The sequence below is a fragment of the Bufo gargarizans genome, chromosome 5, assembly GCF_014858855.1.
Source record: "Bufo gargarizans isolate SCDJY-AF-19 chromosome 5, ASM1485885v1, whole genome shotgun sequence".
NCBI lineage: Eukaryota > Metazoa > Chordata > Amphibia > Anura > Bufonidae > Bufo > Bufo gargarizans.
Genome location: NC_058084.1, coordinates 163,607,179 through 163,627,764, shown reverse-complemented (window position 1 = coordinate 163,627,764; position 20,586 = coordinate 163,607,179). Strand labels below are relative to the sequence as shown.

Here is a 20,586-nt window from a genome sequence, read left to right as displayed (position 1 = left end):
ATCTGTGCGCTTTCTGCAGAAGACTGGGTGGGAGATAATGTGAACGTGCTGGATCCACTGTCGGCCACCCAATTGACTAATGCCTGTACCTGCTCAGGCCTTACCATCCTTAGAACGGCATTGGGCCCCACCATATATCGCTGTAAATTCTGGCGGCTACTGGGACCTGAAGTAGTTGGTACACTAGGACGTGTGGATGTGGCAGAACGGCCACGTCCTCTCCCAGCACCAGAGGGTCCACTAACACCACCACGACCATGTCCACGTCCGCGTCCCTTACTAGATGTTTTTCTCATTGTTATGGTTCACCACAACAACAAATATATTATTTGGCCCAATGTATTGTATTCAAATTCAGCGGGATATAAATTTGAGGCCTAGTATTTAGGCGCTGGGTGACCGGTATGGATTTAGTGACAGAATTAGACTTGGAAATGCACAGAAGCGTGTGTGTGTGAAGTTATTCTGAATGACCCAATGTGCACCTTGAATATTATATACCCTTTTAGGGATAGATTTCAAATAGCTCTGATATAGCAGAAACCACTAAATTATGAAATTGCTAAATTGGGAATTGTACTTCAACCCAGAACAAAAAATGTGCTTTGACGGACACTAAATATCTTGCCCAGCAACAACAGTACAACGGTGGGTAACGAGAGATTTAGAGGGAATTAAATTTGAGGCCTAGTATTTAGGCGCTGGGTCACCGGTATGGATTTAGTGACAGAATTAGACTTGGAAATACACAGTAGCGGGTGTGTGTGAAGTTATTCTGAATGACCCTATGTGCACCTTCAATATTATATACCCTTTTAGGGATAGATTTCAAATAGCTCTGATATAGCAGAAACCACTAAATTATGAAATTGCTAAATTGGGAATTGTACTTCAACCCAGAACAAAAAATGTGCTTTGACGGACACTAAATATCTTGCCCAGCAACAACAGTACAGCGGTGGGTAACGAGAGATTTAGAGGGAATTAAATTTGAGGCCTAGTATTTAGGCGCTGGGTCACCGGTATGGATTTAGTGACAGAATTAGACTTGGAAATGCACAGAAGCGTGTGTGTGAAGTTATTCTGAATGACCCAATGTGCACCTTCAATATTATATACCCTTTTTGGGATAGATTTCAAATAGCTCTGATATAGCAGGAACCACTAAATTATGAAATTGCTAAATTGGGAATTGTACTTCAACCCAGAACAAAAAATGTGCTTTGACGGGCACTAAATAACTTTCCCAGCTACAACAGGACAACGGTAACGAGAGATTTAGAGGGATTTAAATTTGAGGCCTAGTATTTAGGCGCTGGGTGACAGGTATGGGTTTAGTGACAGAATTAGACTTGGAAATACACAGTAGCGGGTGTGTGTGAAGTTATTCTGAATGACCCTATGTGCACCTTCAATATTATATACCCTTTTAGGGATAGATTTCAAATAGCTCTGATATAGCAGAAACCACTAAATTATGAAATTGCTAAATTGGGAATTGTACTTCAACCCAGAACAAAAAATGTGCTTTGACGGACACTAAATATCTTGCCCAGCAACAACAGTACACCGGTGGGTAACGAGAGATTTAGAGGGAATTAAATTTGAGGCCTAGTATTTAGGCGCTGGGTCACCGGTATGGATTTAGTGACAGAATTAGACTTGGAAATACACAGTAGCGGGTGTGTGTGAAGTTATTCTGAATGACCCTATGTGCACCTTCAATATTATATACCCTTTTTGGGATAGATTTCAAATAGCTCTGATATAGCAGGAACCACTAAATTATGAAATTGCTAAATTGGGAATTGTACTTCAACCCAGAACAAAAAATGTGCTTTGACGGGCACTAAATAACTTTCCCAGCTACAACAGGACAACGGTAACGAGAGATTTAGAGGGATTTAAATTTGAGGCCTAGTATTTAGGCGCTGGGTGACAGGTATGGGTTTAGTGACAGAATTAGACTTGGAAATACACAGTAGCGGGTGTGTGTGAAGTTATTCTGAATGACCCTATGTGCACCTTCAATATTATATACCCTTTTTGGGATAGATTTCAAATAGCTCTGATATAGCAGAAACCACTAAATTATGAAATTGCTAAATTGGGAATTGTACTTCAACCCAGAACAAAAAATGTGCTTTGACGGACACTAAATATCTTGCCCAGCAACAACAGTACAGCGGTGGGTAACGAGAGATTTAGAGGGAATTAAATTTGAGGCCTAGTATTTAGGCGCTGGGTCACCGGTATGGATTTAGTGACAGAATTAGACTTGGAAATACACAGTAGCGGGTGTGTGTGAAGTTACTCTGAATGACCCTATGTGCACCTTCAATATTATATACCCTTTTTGGGATAGATTTCAAAGAGCTCTGATATAGCAGGAACCACTAAATTATGAAATTGCTAAATTGGGAATTGTATTTCAACCCAGAACAAGAAATGTGCTTGAACGGACACTAAATAACTCGCCCAGCTACAGCACTAGGGACAGATTTAGCTGGATATAAATTTGAGGCCTAGTATTTAGGCGCTGGGTGACAGGTATGGGTTTAGTGACAGAATTAGACTTGGAAATACACAGTAGCGGGTGTGTGTGAAGTTATTCTGAATGACCCTATGTGCACCTTCAATATTATATACCCTTTTAGGGATAGATTTCAAATAGCTCTGATATAGCAGAAACCACTAAATTATGAAATTGCTAAATTGGGAATTGTACTTCAACCCAGAACAAAAAATGTGCTTTGACGGACACTAAATATCTTGCCCAGCAACAACAGTACAGCGGTGGGTAACGAGAGATTTAGAGGGAATTAAATTTGAGGCCTAGTATTTAGGCGCTGGGTCACCGGTATGGATTTAGTGACAGAATTAGACTTGGAAATACACAGTAGCGGGTGTGTGTGAAGTTATTCTGAATGACCCTATGTGCACCTTCAATATTATATACCCTTTTTGGGATAGATTTCAAATAGCTCTGATATAGCAGGAACCACTAAATTATGAAATTGCTAAATTGGGAATTGTACTTCAACCCAGAACAAAAAATGTGCTTTGACGGGCACTAAATAACTTTCCCAGCTACAACAGGACAACGGTAACGAGAGATTTAGAGGGATTTAAATTTGAGGCCTAGTATTTAGGCGCTGGGTGACAGGTATGGGTTTAGTGACAGAATTAGACTTGGAAATACACAGTAGCGGGTGTGTGTGAAGTTATTCTGAATGACCCTATGTGCACCTTCAATATTATATACCCTTTTTGGGATAGATTTCAAATAGCTCTGATATAGCAGAAACCACTAAATTATGAAATTGCTAAATTGGGAATTGTACTTCAACCCAGAACAAAAAATGTGCTTTGACGGACACTAAATATCTTGCCCAGCAACAACAGTACACCGGTGGGTAACGAGAGATTTAGAGGGAATTAAATTTGAGGCCTAGTATTTAGGCGCTGGGTCACCGGTATGGATTTAGTGACAGAATTAGACTTGGAAATACACAGTAGCGGGTGTGTGTGAAGTTATTCTGAATGACCCTATGTGCACCTTCAATATTATATACCCTTTTTGGGATAGATTTCAAATAGCTCTGATATAGCAGGAACCACTAAATTATGAAATTGCTAAATTGGGAATTGTACTTCAACCCAGAACAAAAAATGTGCTTTGACGGGCACTAAATAACTTTCCCAGCTACAACAGGACAACGGTAACGAGAGATTTAGAGGGATTTAAATTTGAGGCCTAGTATTTAGGCGCTGGGTGACAGGTATGGGTTTAGTGACAGAATTAGACTTGGAAATACACAGTAGCGGGTGTGTGTGAAGTTATTCTGAATGACCCTATGTGCACCTTCAATATTATATACCCTTTTTGGGATAGATTTCAAATAGCTCTGATATAGCAGGAACCACTAAATTATGAAATTGCTAAATTGGGAATTGTACTTCAACCCAGAACAAAAAATGTGCTTTGACGGGCACTAAATAACTTTCCCAGCTACAACAGGACAACGGTAACGAGAGATTTAGAGGGATTTAAATTTGAGGCCTAGTATTTAGGCGCTGGGTGACAGGTATGGGTTTAGTGACAGAATTAGACTTGGAAATACACAGTAGCGGGTGTGTGTGAAGTTATTCTGAATGACCCTATGTGCACCTTCAATATTATATACCCTTTTTGGGATAGATTTCAAATAGCTCTGATATAGCAGAAACCACTAAATTATGAAATTGCTAAATTGGGAATTGTACTTCAACCCAGAACAAAAAATGTGCTTTGACGGACACTAAATATCTTGCCCAGCAACAACAGTACAGCGGTGGGTAACGAGAGATTTAGAGGGAATTAAATTTGAGGCCTAGTATTTAGGCGCTGGGTCACCGGTATGGATTTAGTGACAGAATTAGACTTGGAAATACACAGTAGCGGGTGTGTGTGAAGTTACTCTGAATGACCCTATGTGCACCTTCAATATTATATACCCTTTTTGGGATAGATTTCAAAGAGCTCTGATATAGCAGGAACCACTAAATTATGAAATTGCTAAATTGGGAATTGTATTTCAACCCAGAACAAGAAATGTGCTTGAACGGACACTAAATAACTCGCCCAGCTACAGCACTAGGGACAGATTTAGCTGGATATAAATTTGAGGCCTAGTATTTAGGCGCTGGGTGACCGGTATGGATTTAGTGACAGAATTAGACTGGGATATGGCCAAAAAATGAACAGACTATTGCTGGTTAAATGCACTTGGTGTGACAGCTTCACCCTGATGTAGGCTTTAGCCAAAAAACAACCACACCATTGAGGGTTAAATGCACTTGGTGACAGGCGCAGCTTGCCCCTGATTTTGTATATGGCCAAAAAATGAACAGACTATTGCTGGTTAAATGCACTTGGTGTGACAGCTTCACCCTGATGTAGGCTTTAGCCAAAAAACAACCACACCATTGAGGGTTAAATGCACTTGGTGACAGGCGCAGCTTGCCCCTGATTTTGTATATGGCCAAAAAATGAACAGACTATTGCTGGTTAAATGCACTTGGTGTGACAGCTTCACCCTGATGTAGGCTTTAGCCAAAAAACAACCACACCATTGAGGGTTAAATGCACTTGGTGACAGGCGCAGCTTGCCCCTGATTTTGTATATGGCCAAAAAATGAACAGACTATTGCTGGTTAAATGCACTTGGTGTGACAGCTTCACCCTGATGTAGGCTTTAGCCAAAAAACAACCACACCATTGAGGGTTAAATGCACTTGGTCGCAGCTTGTGCTGGCGCACCACAAGACACAAAATGGCCGCCGATCACCCCAGAAAAATGAGACTGACAAACGGTCTGTGCAGCCTAAAAACAGTGAGCAATTGAGGATCAGCAGCTCAATGATCCACAGCTGCAGATCGATCAGTTAATCAAGTCCTTTGGAGGAGTTAATCTGCCTAATCTCGCCCTACTGTCGCAGCCGCAACCTCTCCCTACGCTAATCAGAGCAGAGTGACGGGCGGCGCTATGTGACTCCAGCTTAAATAGAGGCTGGGTCACATGGTGCTCTGGCCAATCACAGCCATGCCAATAGTAGGCATGGCTGTGATGGCCTCTTGGGGCAAGTAGTATGACGCTTGTTGATTGGCTGCTTTGCAGCCTTTCAAAAAGCGCCAAGAAAGCGTCACAAAAGCGCGAAGAAAGCGACGAACACCGAACCCGAACCCGGACTTTTACGAAAATGTCCGGGTTCGGGTCCGTGTCACGGACACCCCAAAATTCGGTACGAACCCGAACTATACAGTTCGAGTTCGCTCATCCCTACTTACAAGTAAATATAGGATACTATACTATCATTGGTGGCATCTTCTGTATAGGATGACATATATCTTTCATGACTGTGATGAGCTGCATATGGTACATGATTATGTTAAGCAGAGATAGCGATTGCAGAATTCTATCTAAATTGATGATGGTGAATAAAGGAAAGTAAGAAAGTAACCAAGGAATGATACAAAGACATCTTGTCTCACAAGAAATGTAAATACTTTGGGAATGGGATGAAAGGGGGAGTGTTGGGGGCAGGGGATGGTGTGGATGGCATGATTGGTCCTGGCACTGGCATAAATGACAACTGAAATGTACTACAAGTAGATGCTGAAGTCTAACCACACGGGCTGCCGGAGGATGTGCCTAAATTATGACAAGGCCTGCGGGGCAGAAGATATCAAAGACCTGCGTAGAATGCTGCGTGGAATCTTTGAAAAATGACCCCCACAGTGTTTAATGAAGCTAGTAGTTGTGTAATGTCTATTATAATAATCCTTTTTCCAGCTGATTATCTTAGTTCTTGTAGAAGGCTTTCTGTAATTTTCACCCAAATTCATTTTTTGTTTTACAATTAGAGATGAGCGAATTTCCAGTTATGAAATTTTCTTTTGCGATTTGTTTACTGGTAAAAGGTGAATTGCGTTATGGATTCCGTTACCACGGACCATAACGCAATTCTATGAGGGAATGCATAATGGAACGCCTTTAGAAGACATTCCGTTATTCATTCTGTCATAATAGAGGTTTATGGGCTGCATAACGGATCCGTCCACATAATTATTAAGCACATATTGGCAGGTTCCTGCAGCAGAACTGATATCTACCCGAACTAGGAGCAGGCGTAGATTTCTGGTATCATTAATGCTAGTTGCACAATTCTTTATGCCAGAAAACTGACGTTAGGAGAACTTGCAGAATTGTCATAGTTTTGCTATGCAAAAGTGTGTTCTTTTTTATATAGGGTATCCAGTGCATCCGCAAGAAATATTGCTTCATAAGAAATCAGATTCTACAAGAACATAGGGGGTCATTTATCCAACTGGTGTAAAGTAGAACTGCCTTAGTTACCCCTAGCAACCAAACAGATTCCACCTTTCATTTTTGACAGCTCCTTTGGAAAATGAAAGGTGAAATCTGATTGGTTGCTATGGGCAACTGAGCCAGTTCTACTTTACATCAGTTTGATAAATGACCCCCAAAATCCTTTTCCTCCATAGTTTCAGCTATCTTGAGCTAACCAATTAAAGGGGTTCTCTGGGACTTCTGTACTCAAGACCTTTCCTTAGGGTAGGTCATCAGTATCAGATTGGTGGGGGTCCGACTCGTGGCATCCTAGCCAGTCAGTTGTTTTCCAGTAGCTCCAGTGCCAGAAACGAGGGGCTGTCACAGCTGGTGAAGAGGTTCCCCCTGCATCTTAAGGGTGCATTCACATGATCGTATTTTTGGGTCCGCATCTGTTCTGCAATTTTGCAGAACGGGTGCAGACCCATTCATTTCAATGGGGCTGCAAAGGATTCAGACAGCACACTGTGTGCTATCCGCATCCGTAGTTCCGATCCACGGCCCTGCAAAAAAAGATAGAACATGTCCTATTCTTGTCCGCAATCGCAGACAAGAATAGGTATGTCTGTCATAGGGCCGGCTACATTCACACAGCCGGTATCCGTGTGTGCAAAACATATACGGTTGTGTGAATGTAGTCTAATCCACAGAGCTGGACATCTTGCCCGGCCCGGTCCTGACAATCATCCAGGTACTCTTAGTAATGACGAAAGCGCAGAGGCTCTAGCGGCTGTGCATGCACGTTCATGCTTCTAACAGTCCAACACATGTGAAGAACTCTTGGTGAAATGTATTTGTATGAATCTCTGCTAAGGATAAAATACATAATAATGAGCCAGTTATTATATTCCACATTAGATATGTAAAGGGTTAAGAATTAAGAAAATTAAAATACTTAAATGTTACCTCATTATAAATATATTCCCAAATACCTTACATTAGTTATAATGGCTCATTTTGTCTAGGGAGCAGTCATTAGGAGAAACAAAATGGCCACTGTCCTATTAGTACACACAAAACCTGTCCTAATCACACAGCAGGAGAAGTTGCTTCACAACACTGAGCTAAAGAGCTGCCTCATCCTCATCTCTGCTCTGCTTGTCAGGGAATATGATCCTGAATACAGTTTAATATGGTCATCAGCTTAATCTCTGTAGGAATGGAGTTCATGAGCAGATATGGCTAAGGAGCAGCAGCACATCTTGTATGCAGTCTCCGTTACCACAGCCCCACATTACCACAGTCTGTCCTAGTTCTCTGTACTTCATGTCTCCTCATGAACTCCATTCCTACAGAGATTCATCTGAAGATCTTCTCATCTGTATTCAGGATCATAATCCTTGACAAGTAGGAGATTAGGATGAGGCAGCTCTTTACCTCAGTGTTGTGAAGTAGCTTGTCCTGCTCTGTGATTAGGACAGGCTTTGTGTGCACTAATCGGACAGCGGCCATTTTGTTTCGCCTAATCATTGCTCCCTAGACAAAATGAGTCATTATAACGAAATGAAAGGTATTTGGGAATATATTTATGACAAAGCAATATTTACTTATTAAAATTTTCTTAATTCTCAGAGAACCCCTTTTACGCATGTCGTCGGTGGACATTATTCCTCATTTGCATATTAAGAAAAAGATCTGTGTTTCTGGAATGCCACAATGGATTGGGATAAAAGAGGCATCAGAGTATGCTAACATAGTGGAAAGGACTAATCTTTTACCCTGATTCTGGACTATTATCTATAATAATACATGTTTAATACTGCAGATAAGGAGTCAAGATCACTATCCTTTATTTCTTCTGAACCTGGTTCCCCTGTTGTCAGCACTGAAAGCTGCACTGAAATACACTGTCTGGACTGCTGTTCTATGCTTACATATTTGAAAGGACTAACATGCACATGCATGGCAGTCCTGACAGTGTATTTCAATACATCTCTTAGTGCTGACAGCGCGGGAACGGGGTCAGAATTAAAATAAAAAACAGTGATCTGGACTCCTTATCTGCAGTACTACTAGTGTATTACTGTAGATATTGGCCCAAAGTCGGGGTGACAGATTCCCTTTAATATCTCCAGTTTGAAGATGCCAAGCAGAAACACTGCATGGTTATTGTTTGATTGATAGGTCTTCCTTATGGCCAACTTCCTCATTGTAGAAATATCGAGCCCTATAGCTTATCAAGTCTTCTATCGCTAAGAAATATTTTGATGGTTTGCCTAGAGTTCATACCTGCTTCTCTTCATTGTTTTAATAGCTATAACACACCATCATCTAAGGGGCCCCCGTCCTTCAGTGCTTCTGTTCAGCTGAATGTCCGTGGAAGCCAGCGGGCGGACAGCTGAACAGCTGCACTTTAAACTGCAGTGTCTGGGCCAGCTAACTAGCCTTGCAGCGAGGGAGCCGGGACTCAGGAGCTCCTCATGTCTTTTAGGCCGGCCTCTGCGCTGCTATACTGTGAGGTGGTACAGGGCGCATGGTACTTGCAAAGTGTAGGGGGCGCTGTCTGCTTACCAGCTCTCTTGAGCGTCATATCTTCTCTACTGCTCTCTGTCACTGATGCTGCAGTGCTGATGGTGGGCCTTAACGGGCCTCCTCTGGGCAATTCCAACATGGCACAAGCTCTAAGGGGTCATAGAACAGGGGACCCACTGCCTCCTGCAGTAGAAAGCAGAAGATTCCTGGTGCCCCTCCCCTACAGAGCATCACAGTCTGCTATATGCAGTATTTGCTTGAGTTCTCCCAGGCCTAGATAACAGCAAAGTGATGTGGAGAGACTGACATCCCCAAGTAGGTGTATATGTACTACACAAATGTACAGTATGTGTAACTGTATATATGCTGTGTGTAGGTGTGCCCATCTATCTGCCTGCCAGTCTGTATCTATCTCATATCTATCTATCTATCTATCTATCTATCTACGTATTTAATCACATCTATCTATCTATCTATCTATCTATCTATCTATCTAACATATATCTCATATCTATCGTATTTTTTGCTTTATAAGACGCACTTTTCCCCCCCAAGATGGGGGGAAAAAGTCTGTGTGTCTTATAAAGAAAATGCGCCAAAATCATGGTGGCCGGCTGGCAGCGACAAGCTGTAGTAGTGCGGGGTGGGCAGCAGGGACAGTGAGGCATGCTGTAGTGCAGGGTGGGCGGCAGGGATAGTGAGGCATGTTGTAGTGTAAGGTTGGGTGGGCGGTAGCAGTGAGGCATGCTGTAGTGCAGGGTGGGTGGCAGGGGCAGCGAGGCATGCTGTAGTGTGAGGCAGGGTGGGTGGCAGCAGTGAGGAATGTTGTAGTGCGGGGCAGGCGGCAGTAAAGTATGCTGTAGTATGGGGCAGGGCGGGCGGCAGCGGAAGTTAAGCATTTCAGTGAAACTGAATGCCACCAGCACTTAGCCGGGGTCCATTCCAGAGGAGAAGAGAGGAGAGCCATTCTTCTTTTCCTCTGAACTGCCGACTGGTGGAGATTGATGGCGTGAACTGCTGCTCCACCGCATCCACCAATCAGCTTACTCCTGGCTGGCTACGCGTGCTGCTGCTATTAGGAAGGAAGACGGGAGCCCTTCCGTCACCCCTGAATGCTGTGCTATCCCCTGGACAGTCTCCACCTCAAGTTCCTAGGCAAGTGACAGCCATGATATGAAGGGGCGCTCAGGGGCAGACCTGGACATTAAATAAGTATTAAATATAACTATAATCCCAATCCCACTCATCCATAGGAATGTACTGCAGTACATGGATGTATTCTTAAGGATAAGGGGGCTATTGAGGGACTGAACCATAAGTGGTGTTCATTGGTAGGAGTTTATATTGAATTTGACAATAACCCCCCCCCCCCCCCCCTCATCCTTAAGAATGCATCCATGTATTGCAGGACCAGGATGCATTCTTAAGGATGAGGGGAGGTATAGACACATAAAAGTGCATCATCCACAGATCCCCCATAGCAGTGTCCTCCACAGATCCCCCATAACAGTGTCCTCTACAGATCCCCCATAACAGTGTGTCATCCACAGATCCCCCCATAACAGTGTGTCATCCACCGATCCCCCATAACAGTGTGTCATCCACAGATACCCCCATAACAGTGTGACATCCACAGATCCCCCATAGCAGTGTCATCCACAGATCCCCCTCATAACAGTGTGTCATCCACAGATCACCCCCATAACAGTACATCATTCCCAGATTCCCTCCATAACAGTGTGTAAGCAATAGATCCCCCCATAACAGTGTGTCATCCACAGATCCCCCATAACAGCGTGTCATCCACAGATCCCCCATAACAGTGTGTCATCCACAAATCTCCCCCATAACAGTACATCATTCCCAGATTCCCTCCATAACAGTGTGTCATCCACAGATCACCCCATAACAGTGTGTCATCCACCAATCCCACATAACAGTGTGTCATCCACAGATACCCCCATAACAGTGTGTCATCCACAGATCCCCCATAGCAGTGTCATCCACAGATCCCCCATAACAGTGTGTCATCCACAGATCCCTCCATAACAGTATGTCATTCCCAGATTCCCTCCATAATGGTGTGTAAGCAATAGATCCCCTATAACAGTGTGTCATCCACAGATCCCCCATAACAGTGTGTCATCCACAGATCCCCAATAACAGTGTGTCATCCACAGATCACCCCATAACAGTATGTCATCCACCAATCCCACATAACAGTGTGTCATCCACAGATACCTCCATAACAGTGTGTCATCCACAGATCCCCTATAGCAGTGTCATCCACAGATCCCCCCATAACAGTGTGTCATCCACAGATCCCTCCATAACAGTATGTCATTCCCAGATTCCCTCCATAACAGTGTGTAAGCAATAGATCCCCCATAACAGTGTGTCATCCACAGATACCCCATAACAGTGTGTCATCCACAGATCCCCCATAACAGTACGTCATTCCCAGATTCCCTCCATAATGGTGTGTAAGCAATAGATCCCCCATAACAGTGTGTCATCCACAGATGCCCCATAACAGTGTGGCATCCATAGATGCCCCATAACGGTGTGGCATTCACAGATCCCCCACAACAGTGTGTCATCCACAGATCCCCCATAACAGTGTGTCATCCACAGACCCCCCCATAACAGTGTGCCATCCACAGATCCCCCATAACAGTACGTCATTCCCAGATTCCCTCCATAATGGTGTGTAAGCAATAGATCCCCCCTATAACAGTGTGAAATATTTTTATTAAAAACTTTAGCACACTTTTTGGTTAAAAATATTTTTTTCTTATTTTCTTTCTCTAAAACCTAGATGCGTCTTATCATCAGGTGTGTCTAAGGCTACTTTCACACTAGCGTTTTTGCTGGATCCGGCATGGTTCAGCAAAAACGCTTTCGTTACAATAATACAACCATCTGCATCCGTTATGAACGGATCCGGTTGTATTATGTCTTCTATAGCCAAGACGAATCTGTCATGAACTCTATTGAAAGTCAACGGGGGACGGATCAGTTTTCTATTGTGTCAGAGAAAACGGATCAGTCCCCATTGACTTGCATTGGGGGTCATGCTCCGCATCCCGGGACGGAAAGCAAACTACAACATGTTGCGGTTTGCTCTCAGGTATGGGAACGCAACTAAACGGAACGGAATGCATTTTGGAGCATTCCGTTCTGTTCAATTCAGTTTTGTCCCCATTGACAATGAATGGAGACAAAACTGAAGAGTTTTTTTCCGGTATTGAGCCCCTATGACGGATGTCAATACCGGAAAACTAAAACGCTAGTGTTAAAGTAGCCTTAAAAAAGCGAAAAATATGGTATCTATCTATTGCTCTCATATCTATCTATATATTGTATACTGTATATCTATATACTAGATCTTTTGCTCTCTAGTAAGCAGTACTTTCAGGCCCATTGAACCCATGGTGCTCGGTCCGAAGCTGAGCAGACACCATAGCTGCTGGGTTTCTGTTGTTTCACACTGCAGACACCTGGACATTTAACCACTCAGATGCCATGGTTGCAGTTGACCTCAGCATCATAGGGGTTAACCATGGGAGCACTGCACCCCCATAGACTGCAATGGTAATAATTGCAGTATAGTGGATAAGTGATCAAATGATCACATGTTCAAGTCCTCTAAGAAAACGTAATATGTGTATAGAAGTTTAATAAAATATATAAAAAAATAATAGTAAAATCACTCCCTATCTACATATTAAAAACAAACAAAAAATAAACATCATAGGCATATACAGCATGCAACATAGGGGTAGGTATACGATAAATTGCGCTGAGAAGCGATGTTATTTATGCTGAGAAGCACTTATTGGATAAAAGCATAGTATTGAGGATGTGCGATCCAGTTTCTCTCCTATATTTTACACTTGAAATATGAATGTATTTAACCCATATGGTGAATGAAAATAATGACAAAAAATCACCTCCTCCCCAAAATTGTATAAAAACAGATCAAAAGGTCATACACACCCCAAAATGGTATAAATAAAAAACTACAGATCGTCCCTCAAATAATGAACCCTCTCACAGCTTTGTAGACATAACTATAAAAAAATGTTTTGGGGAGGTCAGAATATGGCGATGAAAAGAAAAATGCTTTCCCAAGCTTTTAAAACACAAGAAAAACTATATAAATGTGGTATCACTGTAATCATAGTGACCTGGAGAATGGAGGCCGAGGGAACACACATGTTCACATATTTGTTTTCATTTACGGAATCAACGGAATGTGACTGTGTTGTTAGCCCATTATTACAAGATTTGGGGCTCCACTTTTGATTTTGCCCAGGGCCACATTTTGTCTATAACTGTCCCTGCTGCTAAGTCACGTTAAAAATAATAAAGCAAAATGTGTCTTGCAGGGGCATGCTGCCCTCTACTGTCTAAAAGGTGCAACATGACCCATGTGAAATCTAGATCCTGCATTGGCTTCTATCGCTGAGGGACTGAATAACTTTAGATGTTTGAATTGATCTACCAAATATCCATTGTGTAAAATAATGTATCCTTGTAGTCAGTAATGTTAAAATAAATGTGTACTAAAGAAGATCCTGTCAATTAATATAATTATATAATACAACCATTTCTTTCAACAGATCCCGATTTTAAAGACCTTGGAGTTCTTAAACCATTACCTGGTGAGTAGTCTGTATTCGAATATCTATCTGTATGTCTATATGTCTATTTGTCTTTCTATCTATATCCTACCTATCTCATATGTATCCATCAGTCTGTCTATTTACATTTCTATCTATGATCACCATATCTATCTATCTATCTATCTATCTATCTAGTATCTATCTATCTATGTGTAGAAAACTAGATGAGCAGCACACAAATAGAAAGGTGGTGCAATTCCTTGAGACGGATCATGGATTTTGATCCAGCTGAATATATATAAGAAGAATCCAAGGCAGCACACAGATATCCGGGAACAAAAAGGGGTATTTTATTCACCCATGTGTAGACAGCAACGTTTCAGCTCACTCCATGGAGCCTTTGTCAAGCCAAAGGCTCCATAAAGCTCCATGGCTTGACAAAGGCTCCATGGAGTGAGCTGAAACGTTGCTGTCTACACATGGGTGAATAAAATACCCCTTTTTGTTCACGGATATCTGTGTGCTGCCTTGGATTTTTCTTACATAGTATCTATCTATCTATCTATCTATCTATCTATCTATCTATCATCTATCTATCTATCTATCTATCTATCTATCTATCTATCTATCTAGTATCTATCTATCTATCTATCTATCTATCTATCTATCTATCTATCTATCATCTATCTAGTATCTATCTATCTGTCTATCTAGTATCTATATATCTATCTAGTATTTATCTGTCTATCTATCTATCTCTGCCTTTCTTTCCGTCCATCCATCCATCCGTCTATATATCCATCTTATATCTATCTCTATCTTTAATATATTTTTAAAAATATATATTTTTATTATTTTATAAATATAGTTTGTGAGTTTGAAATGGGGGGACCAGAAGGAATAATAGAGTCCGTGCAAATCCTTAAAGAAGGAAAGGCTACTGCAAATGAAGCAGTTGATTGCAAATGGTATATTCGAGCACCACCACGGTCAAAGGTACGTTGCATATTTATTTGTCTTTAAGAAGTCTGAATACTACACTTACTGCTGTTTCAGGTAAGTATCTCATAGGGGCCACTACTAGTGGAGTCATGAAACCCTGCCTCAAAGATATATACCTGTGTATATACAGTATATATATATATATATATGTATCATAATGGAAATATACACAAAAGAATTCACCTGTAAGAGACCACATTTTCTGATTGTAAACTTCATGTTTAGAGCTGTATTTCTATTTTTCTGAAGTACTGTATATGTGTTGCTTTGTCTGGCCCTGTCTTTTCACATATCTTATTAGGGCATTATGATGTAGCAGAAGTTTTTTTTCCTTACTAGGATCACATAATCTCAGCCTGATGTGCTCAGCAGGGCCAGTGCAAGGATTTTTGCCAACACAAGCGAAGCTACATTTTGCCGCCCCCCTGCAGCTCAACTGGCCCTGGTCCCGTCTGCAGCAGCTGGCTTCTCCTCTGTGCGGTCCTGGTATCTTTTCTCTGCTTCAGACAATCGCTGGTTTAGCCCTCTAAGATGCACCTAGGATTTAGAGGAGGATAATAAGAAAAACATATTTTCCATTGCACCTCAGGTCAGACCAGCAATCAGACCCCCAAATGTTAATCAGACCTCAGATGAGCCCCCAATGCTTCAGATCAGCCCCCGATGTCAGCCATCAGCCCCCCATGTCAGCCATCAGCCCCCCATGTCAGCCATCATGCCCCCATGTAAGCCATCATGCCCCCCATGTCAGCCATCATGCCCCCCCATGTCAGCCATCATGCCCCCCATGTCAGCCATCATGCCCCCCATGTCAGCCATCATGCCCCCCATGTCAGCCATCATGCCCCAACATGTCAGCCATCATGCCCCAACATGTTAGCCATAATGCCCCAACATGTCAGCCATCATGCCCCTCCATGTCAGCCATCATGCCCCCCCATGTCAGCCATCATGCCCCCCATGTCAGCCATCATGCCCCCCCATGTCAGCCATCAGCTCAAATTAAAAAAATAATAATAAATTGCCTCTCCTGCTCCTGGACGTCGCCGCTCCTCACCACCAAAGCTCTCTCTCTTCTTCCTGGTTCTCAGCTGTCAGCTGCAAAGGCTGCGCACAGTGAGGTCACATGGTGTGGAGCGCTTTACAGCAGACAGCCAAGCGGAGGACCAGGAAGCGGTGAGTACAGATCCTTCACCGCTTCCCAGTCCTCTGGTACTAATGAAGCGCTTCCAAAATTGAAGTGCTTCATTAGTATTCGCCCCATTAGACCGATAAGAAAAAAAAAAGTTTCATTTTTCCAAGTTTAAATTTTCCGCCCCCCCGTCTCTGCGCCCTAAGGCAGCCGCTTGGTCTGCCTTATTATAGCGCAGGCCCTGGTGCTTAGTGAAGTGCCTGCAAACTAAGGCTATCTTTAATACCCACTGGGGACAGGGACTCACTGTCACACACTAGTTTTAATCATGAATTCATACCCTATATGTTTCTGTACTTGACAATAGGTGAAAGGAAGCACTAGTCTGACGAGTCTAATTCATATACACCAGTGAAACTGTGTCACTGAATGCAAGCACCTGCCCTGCCTAGTGAGCTATGTCTAAATAACAAATGTGCTCAACGCGTTTCTACGTTGGTAACACACCCCATGTTTCATCAGGAGCGGTCAGAGTTTAGACACAATTGCCAGTTATAACATTATGCTGCACTGTTGCGTGCAGGCATCGTCTCTGTGATGGCTGAAGACACGCCGAATTGATATAGCAAACGCCCCTCCCCCCGAAGGTGTGCGCCAGGGTGAGGAGCCAATCAGAGGTGGAGGCTCGTTTATCAGCACGCCTTCCACGCCCGCCTCACTCAGATAGAGCTTTAAAAGTTCAGAGGAGTGTGCAAGCACGCCGAGGATAAGGGGTAATCGAAGATGCGGTTTGTAAAGATTAAGTATGCGGTCTGAATATGACCATATGCAGAATACCAGGAAGGTATAAATACCTCAATGGGCATCAGAAATTGCCTCAGGGAAAAAACTTTGTAAAAGGACCATATCAATGCAGACTGGGTTAACAAAGAGCCCCAACGTGATAGATGGTAAAGGATTTGTTATAATAAATGACATAGAGGACCAATATCAGAGGGTCCAATATAGTGCAACCTAAATGAAAGATGACCTACTATGAGTTAAATGAAACATGCAAAGGAGATCGGCTCATTAAGTCCCTTGGGGTGGACAGTGCACAATTTAAAAATCCACTGGGTCTCTTTGCGGAGTAGTGACACAACGGTGTCCCCTCCGCTAATGGATTTTTTTATGTGTTCTATCCCCTGGACCCCGAGTACCCCTGGATTGCCATCATGATGGTCGCATACATGATGCGCCACAGATGTTTCGTGGTTATTTCTGATATCAGATAGGTGTTCACCAATCCGCCTTCTCAGCTCACGTCTGGTCTGCCTACATAGTGTAACACACATTGACAGGTAAGTAGATAGACGACTCCTACTGATGTGCATCTGATGGCATAGCGAATAGAATATCTCTCCTTAGTCACCTGACTGGTGAAGAATGCACCTTTCATTATGTTGCCACAAATGACACAAGAGCAACATGGAAAAGTGTCTGTCAATGTATTTTTGAGCCACGTATTTGACATGGGATGTGTGTAGAGGCTAAGGACCAGACGGTCGCGTAGATTGGAACTCCATCGATACGTGATGGAGGGACGTTCTGATATTAGTTCTTCAATGTCTGGATCAGACTGCAAAATGGCCAATGCCGCTTTAGGATGTCACGTACCTGCTTGTGTGCTTTATATATGCCTAGGGGCATTATTATCCTGTGCCCTGATTTTCGGGACAAGGAGTTGTTCACGGCCAATGTTCATGGAATGGTGAAACACCTCTTTAACGTATGTTGTGGGTATCCCCAATATAAAAATCGGGTCCTAAGATCACATGCAGCAGCCTTAAAGTTCTGAGCAATTCCTCCTAGCTGTCAAATATTGTCCCTTCGGGATACCTTTCTTGAGGGCTAGTGGATGTCCGCAATAGGGGCTCTCAAAGATCACGAGGAGGTAGGCAGAGAGGTAGATCAGGTAGTGGTTCAAGGGGGATGGTGGTTTAGACAACACAAAAAACCACCGGAGGTTCCCAAATAGAGGAACTTTAGGTTGTCAACTTATCACAGCGTACCTTTTCCCTACCTGAAATGAAGGTCCTTAAAAAGGGCTTTTTATTTGTCCCTCTTCAAAAAAGTTATCTATTCACTTGGGTCAAAGATTTACACCTTTATGCACAGAAGTTGAAATGGAAAAAGTTTTTCCTCACCCATGATAAACACAGATGCCGGGAATTGGGTTGGAGGATCTTCAGGATGTGCAAATCCCAGCTGATTTGTATGAAGAGGGGGATAGGAATATTGGCGACGGTCCCTTTACCGATCTTAGGAACCCTTTCCAAATTTATTCCCCTCTGAATGACAACACGCCGATTGCTACTTTTCTATCAGTTGTCACCCAAGATCTAGCTAAACGGCAGGGAAAGTACTTTAGTTCAGACAATTTAGGCCCTGAGGAAAGAAAATCTTAAAAAAAAAAACCTGGAGGGTGATACCAGTATAGTTATCAAACCCTCAGATAAGGGGAGTAATATTGTACTAATGGACCAGGACCAGTACCGTGACACGTGTCTTAGGATACTGGAGGACACTGCTACATACAGGTGTCTTTCTACTGATCCAACCCCCGTGTTTAGGACCCAACTTTCTGGACTCCTGAACAAGGCTTTTAGGGATAAGCTCATCAGCAGAACTGAACTTGAATATCTATTACCTAAATTCTCGGTGCTTGCGCCTTCTATGGGTTACCTAAATTACATAAGCAAGGCGCACCGTGAAGGGTGGGGGATGTGATTCTATGACCATTTGTAGTGGGATTGCCTTCTTAAGCCAGGGTTACAATGTTTCTGTTCGACCGCAAGTTTTCCACCAGCTCAGGGGAGTTGCGATAGGCAGTCCCTGTGCCCTGTGCTCTACCTGGGCTGGTGGGAAAAGGAGGTCATTTTTAGTGAAACAATGGATCATTGCACATCATCAGTATTAATGTGGATCAGATATATTGATTATATGTTCCTGCCATGGAAAGGGACTAAGGAGAAGTTTATCCGCTTTGTAGCCAAACTTAATGTCAACCAGCTAGGTCTGTATTTTACGTCGGACATCAATGAACGGGACGTTTCTGGATCTTACCATCTCAGTAGGGACAGATAGAAAGATCATTACAAATCTGTTCAGAAAGCAGACGTCTACTAACAGCCTGTTACGCTGGGATAGCAGACATCCACTAGCCCTCAAGAAAGGTATCTCGAAGGGACAATATTTGACAGCTAGGAGGAATTGCTCAGAACTCTGTGACTTTAAGGCTGCTGCTTGTGATCTTAGGACTCGATTTTTATATTGGGGATACGCACAACATACGCTAAAAGAGACGTTTCACTATTCCATGAGCATTAGCCGTGAACAACTCCTTGTCCTGAAAATCAGGGCACAGGATAATAATGCCCCTAGGATTATAGCCACTTAAGATAAAGCACACAAGCAGGTACGTGACATCCTACAGCAGCATTGGCCCGATTTTGCATTCTGATCCAGACATTGGAGAACTGATATCAGCACGTACCCCCATCACATATCAACGGAGTTCTAATCTACGCGACCGTCTGGTCCATAGCATGTACATACATCCCATGTCAAATACGTGGCTCAAAAATACATTGACAGACACTTTTCCATGTGGCTCTTGTGTCATCTGTGGCAACATAATGAAAGGTGCATTCTTCACCAGTCAGGTGACTAAGGAGAGATATTCTATTCGCTATGCCATCAGATGCACATCAGTAAGAGTCGTCTATCAACTTACCTGTCAATGTGTGTTACACTATGTAGGCAAGACCAGACGTGAGCTGAGAAGGCGGATCGGTGAACACCTATCTGATATCAGAAATAACCGCAAGACATCTGTGGTGCGTCATGTATGCGACCATCATGACGGCAATCCAGGGGTACTCAGGGTCCAGGGGATAGAACACATCAAAAAATAATTTCTCGGAGGGGACATTGATGTGTCACTACTCCGCAAAGAGACCCAGTGGATTTTTAAATTGTGCACTGTCCACCCCAAGGGACTTAATGAGCCGATCTCCTTTGCATGTTTCATTTAACTCATAGTAGGTCATCTGTCATTTAAGTTGCACTAGATTCGACCCTCTGATATTGGTCCTCTATGTCATTTACAGTATTGTAACATATCCGTTACTAGTGATGGACGAACATTGGCCGGGACGGTTCACGAACGCGATCGCAGGCGAACTTGAAAAACCGTCAGCTCATATTTGTAGCCACCAAATAATTACAAGAAGTGCACAAATCGTACCACAACATAGACAGTGACATACCAGATGTATTATATACGAATTTGCGATCTCTAGTCATAATTTTTTTTAATGTGAAATATTGGCAATGTAATTTTTGCCTATTCGTAAAATATGCGCAGCCTACTACAGCAACTGGGTTTCCACCAGACCGAAGTTGGATGCGATCAGAA

At 42.9% G+C, this 20,586-nt stretch overlaps 1 protein-coding gene across 1 annotated transcript in view; it reads left to right on the top strand.

Moving 5' to 3' along the window:
* The window catches only part of NETO1 (neuropilin and tolloid like 1), a 228,309-nt gene that overhangs the window by 118,685 nt on the left and 89,038 nt on the right, over positions 1-20,586 (top strand). Inside the window, exons 5-6 of the mRNA XM_044294979.1 lie at positions 13,991-14,032; positions 14,862-14,989. Of these exons, the coding sequence (XP_044150914.1) occupies positions 13,991-14,032; positions 14,862-14,989 (170 nt within the window). The remainder of the gene's footprint in view (positions 1-13,990; positions 14,033-14,861; positions 14,990-20,586) is intronic.